Source organism: Heliconius melpomene, chromosome 19 (genome assembly GCF_056956725.1).
Source record: "Heliconius melpomene rosina isolate 202511_hmr_F chromosome 19, ASM5695672v1, whole genome shotgun sequence".
Taxonomy (NCBI): domain Eukaryota; kingdom Metazoa; phylum Arthropoda; class Insecta; order Lepidoptera; family Nymphalidae; genus Heliconius; species Heliconius melpomene.
The window spans coordinates 3,800,692-3,813,647 of NC_140407.1; the positions used below are offsets into that span (position 1 = coordinate 3,800,692).

Sequence of the window (12,956 nt, forward strand, 5' to 3'; positions counted from 1 at the left end):
AATTATGAAATATAACTATCTGTTTTTGTCATCTAAATAGTTAAGCGCATACTTTCTTTATTTGCACGTAATCAAAATCGAAAATGAAGATGAGACAGAATCGAAAAGAGAGACTTGAGAATTTGAGCTCTATAGCTATATACCTATCCTGCATTTAATAGAGTAACGAGAGAGAACCCAGTGCTACGACATTTCGATCTTCACTCATCTTCGTTCATTGGCGAAACTCACCCGTGCTTTGTCTAGATGTCTCCAGAATCAAAAAGTGAAAATCGTTCATTTCCCCAAGTCAAAATCGAACCCCTAATCATCATATTTCATCAGACACTGTACCACTAAGGCCATTTGTCATACATTTAATATAATTTAATTGATTCTAAGAACATTTAATAGTTTAAACTTTTAAAGCTTTACATAAAGTTTTTTCGAATATTGTTATCTATTGCGTTAACATCAATAAAAATCGAGTAGTCATTTTACTAATTTTATAAATCTTCTTTTGCTGTATCCCGCAGACAGCACTGCAGGGAATGAAAATATATTTGTAAGATTGTAAAGTATATAATTTTAAAATCAAATTTTTTATTAATTTTGTTGCAGCCATCATGTATGGGCTACTGTTAGAGAACATGGCGGAGTATATCCGCCAGACGTATGGAGAAGAACGATGGGAGGACATCAGGAGGCAAGCCGGTGTCGAACAACCGTCGTTCTCTGTGCACCAAGTATATCCAGAGAACTTGATCACAAGACTAGCTAAGAAAGCACAAGAAGTAAGTTTGTAGTACCTACTTATATATTTTTAAAGTTTTTATTTGTAATAAAATTATTACTTTCAATATAATTACTTTTTACATTATTAAATATAGATAAAAAATATATTTGAAATATCTTTCAATAGTAGGACAAGGGTTCGGGCTTCCGATTGGGAAATCTCATAATGATATGCCTTATCGGATCCATCTATTCTTAATCCAACAGCTAAGCTTCTGAGATATTGGTCAAGGCTTTTTAGTTCTTATCATCAATTTTGAAGAATACAAGAAATTTTCATATTTAATAAATACAATTGAAATTAATTTACATATACAAGACAGTATAATTTACATTTACAAAATATTTTAAGACTACAAATTTTGACATTCTGCTCATCGGCCCATTAGCTCAGTTGGTTAGAGCGTCGTGCTAATAACGCGAAGGTCGCGGGTTCGATCCCCTCATGGGCCAATTTCCTTTTTGTTTTAAATATTTTTTTACATGTTTTTTTATTTTTATAGTATTATTAATAAATTTTAAAATAGTAAAAAAAACTTAATTCAATTTTAACAAGTTTAAAAAAATATAATACCTACACTACAAATGTAATAAAAATTTTGCAAAAAAATCTTAAAAATTAATAATAAATAAAAAAAAAACAAAAAAAAAAATATATCAAAACATTACGATAACAATATTAAAATTTATACATTTTTTTCCAGGTACTCGGTATATCAGAACGAGAATTCATGGACCAGATGGGAGTTTATTTCGTCGGTTTCGTCTCACAGTACGGCTACGACAGAGTTTTATCAGTTTTGGGCCGTCACATGAGAGACTTCTTGAATGGACTGGACAATTTACACGAATACTTGAAATTCAGTTACCCTAGGATGAGGGCGCCCAGCTTTATTTGTGAGAACGAGACCCGACAGGGATTGACGTTGCATTATAGATCGAAAAGACGTGGTTTCGTTTACTATGCTATGGGGCAAATAAGGGAGGTAAGTTAAAAAATTATATAAATTTAAGATTTATATTGAATATCTAGAATAATAACTTGTATCAAATATTTTTTTTATATTATTGTAGTATTTAGATTAAAATGTATATTTATTTCTTTTGAAATCATCCAATGTTATAAAGTTTTAAGTTATAAGTTACTATATTATTTTGCGATAAGAATCACTCACGCCCCTAAGAAATGGATCCTTATTTATTACAATATATATATTTTTATTTATTAATGAATATATGACACAAATAGCAGCGTAGCGTTAAGTTCCGCCATTCAATACACCGACAATATCCCGCAAATTATACAGCGTGAAGCTAAAGAAAAAAGATATTAAAAAGATATCTAGATATTTGTGTACATTTGTTACTATATAATTACTTATTTCACAGAAGTTTCTCCAAATTATCCTAGAACTTTAGTCTTTAAAATACTTTATGTAAATGAAGTTACGACACTATTCAAACGTACGTCGTTTATAACTAAAGTTAAATGATAAATCACTGTTAGTAGTTTAAAAGGAAATTGTATAAGTAGAATTAGTTTACAATTCGCATCATTACCTTGTTTAAGGAAATATACATATACTATGAAAGGATTATTATATTAAAAAAAACCCTAGATATAGGAGAACAGATGCATATTATAAATTTAGTAGTACAAAAAATATATAAAAAAATTGGAGGCGCCGGGTATCGATCCCGGTACCTCTCGCATGCTAAGCGAGCGCTCTACCATCTGAGCTACGCCCCCGTTGGTTCACTACGTAAATTTTAGCTTTACATAACTATTATAGGGACAGATCTTAATATCTTACATCATATATTAGATGGCGCTATAAAATACTTGTGATTCCTATACTTTGTAACTAGATGGCGCTTTTAACTAATTGATAAAAATTGTTTTTTTTTTAGTTTAAAATTAACTTAAGGTCGTCGATTTCCATTTTATATTTTCATTTCGTCGCTCTGATAATTAATAATGCACGGTGTTGAGTTACGCCATTCTTAGCGATATCTCTCTTAAATTGTATGTAAAGTATCTTTAAAATAAGTGCTTATGGTTACCGTCCCGTGTCATATACCGATACAGTGTGAATCTATAAAAAAATATCTAATGTTACCCATCAAAGATGCAATATATGTTTGTATATAGGAAAGAAAAAAATTCAATAACAAAATCTTTAATCTTCCTTTTTAATTAATTAATTCTATATAATATATATATTTAAAATGAAAATTAACAGGTAGCTCGACATTTCTACCACAAGGAGATGCGAATAGAGTTGCTTCGGGAAGAGCTGCTCTTTGACACGGTGCATGTGACCTTCCAGCTGACCTTCGACAACCGTGCCTTCACATTAGCCTCGCTGGCTATGACCAGAGAAGAGAAACATCTGCCGATAAGTGCATCCGTGTTGTTTGAAATATTTCCATTTTGCATTGTTTTTGGGTAAGTAATTATGTAATTTTTATTCATTACCTAAGAAGCGTTCTATACATTAGTAACTTCCATTAAAACAAATACGCTATCATGTTTACTAATTCCGTTTCTCTATCAAAAGTATTTATATAAACGTACACTAAGCCATTTGCTTAAATTTCTACACCTACTTAAGCACGTGTAGAAATTATCTCCCGTCAAAGGAGACAAGTTAAACAAGTAGACTCAGTTAAACTAAAAATAGCAACAATAAATATCAGGAAAGAAAATTAACTTCGATTAGGAGTTACAAAACACCCACAATATAAATTTATTTCTTAAAATAAATAACTTCTTGATTCTTATAAATTAAATTGACTTCTCTCTATATATAACTTTATATAGATAGAGAGATTCTTTCGCTTTATTTTCGAGTCTTAAATTATGGTTAAGGGACTTAAAACTTGAGTTTCAAAGTGTCATATAGAACACTTTGCTGTAAAAACATTTTATAATACGTCTAATGTTATGATAGTACCTGAAAATATTCTCCTAGTTGATCCTGGTGCTATAATATGATATAGATATTTTATTTATGACGACATCATTATAATATAGTAGGACAGCATCTGTAATAAAAAACGCAATGTTTTGAGTTTGATTACCACTTAGAAAAATAAATTATTTTCATTTATTTGGTTTGACCATTAAATATCTCATCAAAGTAAAGAAATTGGCGTATTTAAGAAATTCACCTCACATAACATTTTTTTATTTAAAAATATAGTTTTTTATATGTTTATTTTTTTTGTTGTAGCTCCGACATGGTAGTGCGTAGTATCGGCAACTCCCTCATGGTTATCTTGCCAGATTTAGTGGGAAAGAAGATTACGAACTGGTTCGACCTGGTGCGACCCTTGATTGCGTTTAAGTTCCAAACTGTAAGTAAATCATATTTAGGTTGTAAGGACATAGGACTTTGGACAAGAATAATAATTTTCATTCGCATTTTTATTGTTATAAATATTTTTTTGCATTTTTAAATGTTGAAAATCGCTACTTAAATGCACTGGTTGTATGGTATCATAATATATATAACAATATGAATAAGGAGTTTATGTACTCGTATATAGAAGAAAATTATATTTGAATTTCTAAAAGAATATTAAAACCATTCATAGTTTCCAGAAACTGTCGGCGACAGCCATTTTGCTCTTAACTCGGCTAACTAAATTATTGTTTGTGCTATCTGTCAATTAAAGCTGTAGTACGCTATCTGTGGTAAAGTTATTAGTTATTATAGAAATTGTTCTTGTTGAATGAGTTATTTTAAGGATTATTTGTATATTTATAACTATTGAAATTAAAATAAATATATATATTTTTTATATTTGTCTAATAAACTTATGAAACAAAAATCAAATATTATGTGTGACATTCCCTTTTTCTCATAGCACGTGTGAAATGACAAAAGCATTCTTTATTGCCATTTATTTCTATTATATAAAAAAAAACAAAATAATAACTAATATACTAGTGCGAATTCTATTATTCTATGATTTTATTACATAATTTTAAAGAAAATAAATATATTTAAATTTTGTAGATCTTAAATCGCACAAACAACATATTCGAGCTCGTCACTGTGGAAGCCGTTATGCACGAAAAGGCGCCCGACAAAAGGAATGAATTGGTACGACTTTCGGACGAATCAGATTGTACAACTGAGAAGAATTTAAGATTGAAAGGTAAGATTTGTTTAAAAGAAAGAATATATACTTATTTAGAAAAAAAAAGTATATCTAAATTTCGATTTTATATGATCCAAAAAATTAAAAATTTCATCGTTAATTTAATAAAATTATCTTAAATAAAATAACAGTATCAAACGTATTAAAACAGTTCGATCCATTGTATTTTATTATCAAATATAATAATATCCAAATAAGATAAAAAATTAAATAATGATTATTACTTCAAAACCAAATAAAAAGTAAAAATTTTGATAAAAAATATTAAATAATGCACTTTAAACATACCAGGAGGAACAATTGCTATCGTCATCGGTATCCATTTTCTTGGAAAGCTTTCATTTCCTGTAAAAATGGTACCCTCATCAAACTGACGAGGGCGTGAGTCTTTGTAATGAGACCTTTATCTCATATATCCACTAAAAACGTTGTGTAAACAATTTATTACCACCGTTTTTTTCACGTAGACATAAATTAATTGTAGCAAATTATTTAACTTGATTTTTAGTCCTTCCTTCTGGTAAAAATATTAAATATTTCATTTCCTCGAGTAGGAATCGAACTACAACCTATCGCTTACAGTCGCACGCTTGTGCCCCTGCGCCATGACTGGCCTCTTAAACTAAATATTTAATTGCAGCAAATTTAAAACTATAAAATTAACAGCGTTGAGTTTCGCCGCAATATCTCCAGATATTTATATTATAACGAAATGTGTTAACACTAAGTTTTCTGTCTATACTGCTATATGGGGACATAGCGGGAAGATCAAATAATATGATTAATTAAGCTCAATAAATCTACAAAAAGATTTACTTAAGCTATTATTACGAAAGTTTTGCTTATACGAATATGACGTAGAAGGTATGTAATTATTTTCATTAGATATTATACTAATAGTTGTAGTTAAAACACTCGTTACCTTTACATTGACTTGTAACGAATTAATGGCATATAAACGTTAATTGTATACTTTAGAAACAGACATTTAAAGCATATAAAATGTATTATATTATGTTATAAAGTTACGCTTAACAAGCAAACTTTCTCATCTTCTCATCCACATTATAATTATATAGCTGTACTTATCTAATGTGTTCAAAGGTAAGGCAATCATTTTATTTAAATGAAATATATGTCCGAAATATTTGTTTAAAAATTATATAAAAAATTGATACAAAGAAACGTAACCTAAGCAGGTATTTGAAGAAAAAAATGAATATAGAGAAAATAATAAATTATTTATACACCATCCGGATTCTAAATCTTACCCTTCTCATATTCACACAAGGCAAAGAAAAGAAACTTTTTATATGAATTTTTCAGGCGTAACTCCGAAGAAACGTTTTGCGTACGATGGAAGACGATTACCTGATGTTATAAATTTACATCTGAAAGGTATTCTGTGTATTGCGATGTGTCGTTCCCCTCACTTTAGGTAGAGTTAGGCAAATTGGAAGTGCCTTTGACAATTAAATTAAATCCGAATGTTTGCTTGTGTGGAAATTAACAATTAATTTCCGTAGAATTATTAATAGTTAATTGTTATTTCCGCACAAAAAAATAATCACTTGTTAATATTTAATTGTTATTTGCAGTTAAAATTTTCCCACCACTCACATTAAGTTGATTTCCGCATAGTTTTGTTATCACGGTAGTGTTAATTATAGACGCACTCTCCTTAATTGTCTTTAAATGGACAATATTTTTAAATCAACAAATATCTACTTATTATTTTATTAACATCATTTGAAATGATTATTTTTTTAAACACAATTACGCACTTGAATAGATATTTTATATTATATTAAATAAAGATAAAATTCAAATTATTGATTTTGGATACTACATCAGTTAGAAAATTGCACAATATTCTTGAAATAGCACTTCTACCGATTATTTTTTTACATATTTGATACTTAGCTAAAGCAACTATGGGTGCGTAATGTATGATATATTTTAACCTAATTCATTTGACTTTTTGTATTTATTGCTTTATTTATTACATAATGATATAAATGTTCTCCCTTCTAAAAATTAAATCATCATTTGTCAAATTGTCATTTACAGATGTTATTCAAGTTCCGAAAACTAAAGCTCTTACTTTGCTTACCCAATTTAGATAAATTTATAATAACTATCAACAACCTTTATAATTTACAATAACTATCAACATAGTTTACATAATGTAGGATTTAAGCTGAAAAAAACAAGTGTTCATTTAAATTATTAAAATTTTAATTGCTTGTAATGTTTATTAAGAATTGGTTCCAAAGGAAAGAATCGTGTTTAAAGTCTAATAAATTCAAAATTTCTCACTAATTTCGGTATGTTTATTTATATAAAGATCATAATATTATGATACTGATTGTGAACTATTTTTAAGTTCAATATTCCTCCTTTTCCTTGCCTTTGAAAAAATTTTATATTTTCCTATACTGTAAAAGGAATCACCCAGGATATAAATTTTTTTTCATTCTTTCTTTTTTTCATACAGGTCAAATGATATATATGGATAATTGGCGTATGATGATGTACTTGGGCACGCCGGTGATGCCCGACCTCGCTGCGTTGGTGTCAACTGGACTTTATATTAACGATCTGTCCATGCATGACTTTAGTAGGTAAGTCGCTGGTGCAATATATTAATCACAAAATACAAGTTGGAAATAAATAGCTTGGAATAGGAAGTACTGGAACTTGGAATAGGAGATACTCCATTTTCCACCTTCCGCTTTCATAATAATTTTTTTTCTCAGTTTATACCTGATAGCGAATTGGTGTAAAATTTCCACAAAAATTGTATATGTATTACTTTGAATATTTTATAATTTTTAATAAAATATTTGTTAACGCCAAATTCGATATTTTCCCAAAAAAGTGAAGTGAATTATAACCTATAAAGATTTATAAAGAATATAAAGACTGACTAATATAAGGTTCCCTTTACCTGCCCCTACATAAGAAGATTATGTGATTTCAAGCTTTATACACCGTGTACATATTAGTTGCCAAAATACTTAATTATAAAAAATATTGAGTAAAATATTGAGGACTTTTACAATGTCAGTCATAACCCGTAACTAATAAATGACTAATACGGCGACGTAACCCAAGTCTTATTTGCAATATTTTGCTCAGTAATATTATTTAACTAGGAATTTTACGACGTTCCCTCTACTTTAGTGACGTTTACTTTACGACTTTCAATGTTATGAACGTGGTAATATGATTTTTAATAATGAAATAGATATACATATTACATACCATATATTAAAGTCATATTTATAAAATTAATTATACAATAACTTAAAAATACTTCATAGTGTAAATAAAAAATAGTATCTAATTAATAATACAAATAATTTAAAATGCGACTCTTGCCGTTTTTTTTAATAATGGAGAAGAAAATTATCTAACACTACATCATCTATATTTAAACCTTTTTTAATAATTATTTAAATATTTTTAGAGACCTCATGCTAGCAGGAACGCAACAATCTGTTGAACTTAAATTGGCACTCGACCAAGAACAACAAAAGAGTAAAAAATTAGAAGAATCAATGCGGAAATTGGATGAAGAAATGAAGCGGACGGACGAACTGTTATATCAGATGATACCCAAACAAGTTGCCGACAGATTGCGTAACGGAGAAAATCCTATAGACACTTGTGAAGTATGTATTTATTTAGATTTTCTAAACGTATTTAAATTTTCGGACCTTTTTAACCTATTGTTTTTCTGTGAAAAAAGTATATAATTCTACATGCTATCTTTTTCTCATTAATAGGGAAAATAAAATCACGATTTAGAGTTTTGAATAATTAATATAAACACGTATGTCTAAACGGGAAGAAATGAAATATTTAACATTTTTATTTTTCCACTGTGGTATCGTAGCAAATAAGTTGAATATAATAAAATTACAAAAATGTAGCAATAATAATAGCTGCCTTTATTTTAAATATCTTACAAAAGTTATTTACTTCAGAAGTCAATTTAGGAAGAAAATGCCCTACAACATTTATTAAAATGGCTCTTAATTAAATTTAATTAGCGTTAGGTGTTCTTGTAAAATTTATGGTGAAATATACATGTTTTATCCTTCTGTAATTTAAATACTAAAAACTTATTTACCAACCATGTGGATCAGCATCTAATTGTACACTCAGTAGTTGGGGGTTCGATCCCTATAAAGCATGAAGCTATTTACAGGTTTTCCTTTGTTTATTATTAAAGGAAAATTGTAAGGATGTATTTTCTTAATGATCCCGTTCCGAATTCCTATTATATAAAATAAAAGACAAAATCTCCTTTCAATGTCGTTTGTAAGACAAGCTCACTTGTTTCAAAGATAAGAAGGAATTATCTAAGTTCTGAGTTAATTAATTTTATTGTTTATTTCTTAAGATAACGATAATACTAAAATGGGCGTGTAATCATTAATCATTTATGTTAAAAACCTTCACAAAAATATTTTTCCAACTTGGTAATACTTTCTTTTAGCAAGAAATATCTTATAAAGCAGACTTACCACAATACCACAATCAACAGTATTATTTTTGTCACTTCTCAAACAACAACTTATTATTCTTTTATATAAATTATTTAATAATTTAGTTATTATATCTATAAGTTAACTACGACCTCTTTAAATAAACGCTATTAATAATTACCGCAAGAAAATTAAATAGGCACTTATCCCAATCACAAAGCGATCTCATTTAAAATTATGTCGGCATATTAAGCTTTTAGAGCTTTAGGGCTGTCACCTTTTTCTTTGTAAAACAAATCTTAATTAGTAAAGCTATAATATATAAACCTATGGCTTTTTTTATTATACGCTACACCTAGCTACCTAACTACCTATCTATTACCTACCTATTCTCAGTAGGTTACCGAATGGAAAATATTTTTACAGGGAAAAGCATAACAACGCGCGATGATATATTTAAATTTTATACTCGGAGCTGTCTAAATCAATCTATAATTTTAAAATTACACATACAGAAAAATTGAAAACAAAAAACTTCATTCTTCATTCAAAAAAAAAGAAAGATATTTTTAGAAATTAAATATAGGTAGGTCTAGTTCTAAACCTATTTTAAGTGGCACATATAAGTAAAAATGTATACGTACTTAATCAGAGGAAAATCTTACGAACCACGTGTGTCTAAAATAATAAAAGTCTTCTTTTTCGTCCATTGTTAAAATAACTTTTTTAAAAAAGTTTAAATTTTAATCCTCCATTTCAGATGTTCGATAGTGTGTCAATATTATTCTCAGACGTGGTCACGTTCACGGAGATATGCTCGAGGATCACCCCAATGGAGGTTGTGTCAATGCTGAATGCTATGTACTCCATATTTGATACACTCACAGAAAGAAATCGTGTTTATAAGGTAATTATAATTATTTATTATTTTATTTTTAAGGGTAACTAATAGTAAAATAAATTATCAAAATATTAGATACTATTTCAATAAATATGTATAAATTATTAATATAAAAGTTTTTATTGTGAATTTTATAAATTAATTGTATAAAAAAGAACAAACGAATATAATTGTTAATCACAATTTATCAGGTCGAAACGATAGGCGACGCGTACATGGTCGTATCCGGTGCACCGGAAAAAGAAGACAATCACGCTGAAAAAGTTTGCGACATGGCCCTCGATATGGTAGAAGCGATCACAGATCTAAAAGATCCTAGCACTGGTAAGGTTCCTTAATTATTTTTTTTAAATAATGATCGTTGCTCGATGAAGTTGAAGAGTTTCTTTAAACGAGCTGAACTTAGGAACTGTTGTTTTGAATTGACTTTTTTTGTTGTTGGCGTAAATCGTGATGTTGTCCACTGTATTTGCGCTCAGCTTCCTCTCGCACTTGTGTCATGTAGATATCTTACATAATTCTTATTTATTTCTATTTGAGAATGGAGGTGACGCTACAAGTAGTGGTAAAAGGTATAAATAGATTTACAAGTTTACCTTTGGTTTTACAAGTTAAAATTCGAGTATTAAATATCGAGTAAAATATATAATCACTTAAACGAAATAAATTTAAGCCCAAGAACGCGACGATCTGGTCTTATAAAAAGCTGAAAGATGAAACGTTTAACAGATAATATTAATATTAACATATTGATCATGTATAATATGAACATTAAACACAGTACAACTTTTCAAACGTCGTATCGGGTATTTCGAAATCCCAAAGCACTTGACCGAGGAAGATGAAAATAGATTATGTCCGTAATTTTCTGCTCTTTGGAACTGTATCATGTTTTGGACAATATACGTACATGCAAGAAATAAACTTGTGAGACTCCTAAGCTTAAAAAAATCATATAGGATTAGAGGAAGATATTAGGTATTTTTAAAAAAAAATGATGTCATGGTGCAGTGGAACTGAAGCTGACTGTGAAAGCGATGGTTATGGGTTCGAGCCATAAATAGGGGAATTCATTATTATTATTTCTTCATTTTGGTAAGATACAGTACTTGTACAATTAGTAACGCGGGTGAAAAGCGAACCGGGTTTTCTTTTCCTTCCCTGCTACGTGGAATATTGCTTACTTCTCTAAAGTCAATTATTGTGGATTAAATAAGTGAATTTAGTTCACAAACTATTGTAATTTATTTGCGTTTAAATTATGAAAATAAAAAATGTGTTTTCAATATTTTTATTAATTTTTATATTTATAACTTTATGATTTCGAATATTCTTTAATAGATTAGTATGAACTCATATAATATTTACTTAATGGTAATCACATTTTTTTATAGGATCCCATTTGTCAATAAGGGTAGGAGTTCATTCTGGTGCAGTGGTCGCTGGGATAGTTGGTTTGAAAATGCCAAGATACTGTCTATTCGGTGATTCAGTGAACACAGCATCCAGAATGGAGTCCACATCTGAAGCAATGAGGATACACATCTCGCAAACAACTCAGGAACTACTTTCTCCTTCGTATATTGTGACGGAACGCGGAGAAATACAGGTCAAAGGCAAAGGTAATTCAAGAAACGCAAGAGGTAAAAATTTAATTTTAAGATTATTAGCTAAACTTATTTGTATTTACTTCTATGAAATTGATGTGGATATCCCCGATGGAGCTTACTTTGCTTTTATTTCAATACGTTTTTTATCTAATTAAAAAGGAAATGTTTATTTTTGTCCACCAATAGCCAAGTTATATTTCTATAACGAAAACTGTGATAGGTATAGGACTTTCAAGTATTTTCTTATACTCTAATCGATTCTCCTCATTTCAGAAAAGTGTGTCTAATTTATACAATATTGTCCTATAGGTGCAATGAAGACTTACTGGCTAGAAGATAGGGAGTCTCGACCTTCCCTCACGAAGACGATATCAAAACAGATTAGGCCCGTATCCGAATTAGAATGGGAGAGAGCTGCCGACGTACGGGACAGTATCGCCGAACATTCAGCCCAAAACCTAAACAAAGATAACAAGGAACTTATAATTAAAGAATTAAACTATCATCTTCCAAATTCCATAAATTCTGGACCAAATTCCATAAATAACGTTCCAAATCAAATAACATTCCCTTCGCCGACTGTAAAGACTCCGGTGATGACGTCACCGGTGGAAGAGAGACGGATGTATTCTCCTGTCACTTTCCAAGATGTCGCTCGGCGGAGTATCGCGAATTCGCCGAATAGAACCGACAAAGATAAAGGTGAGCATAATATATTGGTGGATAAGTCTTTTTTTTATTATCATGAAATTTAAATAATTTATCAAGATAATTGTTTTACAGCCAAAACACAATAGTTATGGGTTCGAGTCCCATTCTCGGGAATGAGTTGCTTTTATTTCCTCACAAACAAAACGTTTAACACTAGGTTCCCTTTTCTTAATTTGCTATATAGAGTAGCTGTAGATATACTAAGAGTGAAGCTAAAAAAGATAATTTAAAAGATATAATAGAAATTGATGAGTAAAATACCTAAAATGGCTATATCATGATAATTTAACCATT

General features: G+C 29.4%; 1 protein-coding gene and 2 non-coding genes across 5 annotated transcripts in view; 2 read left to right on the forward strand and 1 right to left on the reverse strand.

Annotated features, from left to right (window-relative positions):
• The window catches only part of Gyc88E (Guanylyl cyclase at 88E), a 50,277-nt gene that overhangs the window by 33,984 nt on the left and 3,337 nt on the right, over positions 1-12,956 (forward strand). For all 3 annotated transcript variants that reach the window (XR_014879112.1, XM_085203399.1, XM_085203400.1), the window contains exons 2-12: positions 601-773; positions 1,479-1,760; positions 3,018-3,223; positions 4,011-4,134; positions 4,800-4,941; positions 7,442-7,568; positions 8,417-8,621; positions 10,201-10,347; positions 10,533-10,665; positions 11,736-11,963; positions 12,261-12,653. Coding sequence is in view for 2 of the 3 variants with exons in the window: in XM_085203399.1 (XP_085059525.1) it covers positions 606-773; positions 1,479-1,760; positions 3,018-3,223; positions 4,011-4,134; positions 4,800-4,941; positions 7,442-7,568; positions 8,417-8,621; positions 10,201-10,347; positions 10,533-10,665; positions 11,736-11,963; positions 12,261-12,653 (2,155 nt within the window). In the remaining variant the exon portion in view is untranslated. The remainder of the gene's footprint in view (positions 1-600; positions 774-1,478; positions 1,761-3,017; positions 3,224-4,010; positions 4,135-4,799; positions 4,942-7,441; positions 7,569-8,416; positions 8,622-10,200; positions 10,348-10,532; positions 10,666-11,735; positions 11,964-12,260; positions 12,654-12,956) is intronic.
• Positions 1,154-1,227, forward strand: TRNAI-AAU (transfer RNA isoleucine (anticodon AAU)). The gene has a single exon. It is a non-coding gene; the product is annotated as a tRNA-Ile (tRNA).
• TRNAA-AGC (transfer RNA alanine (anticodon AGC)) lies at positions 2,452-2,524 on the reverse strand. The gene has a single exon. It is a non-coding gene; the product is annotated as a tRNA-Ala (tRNA).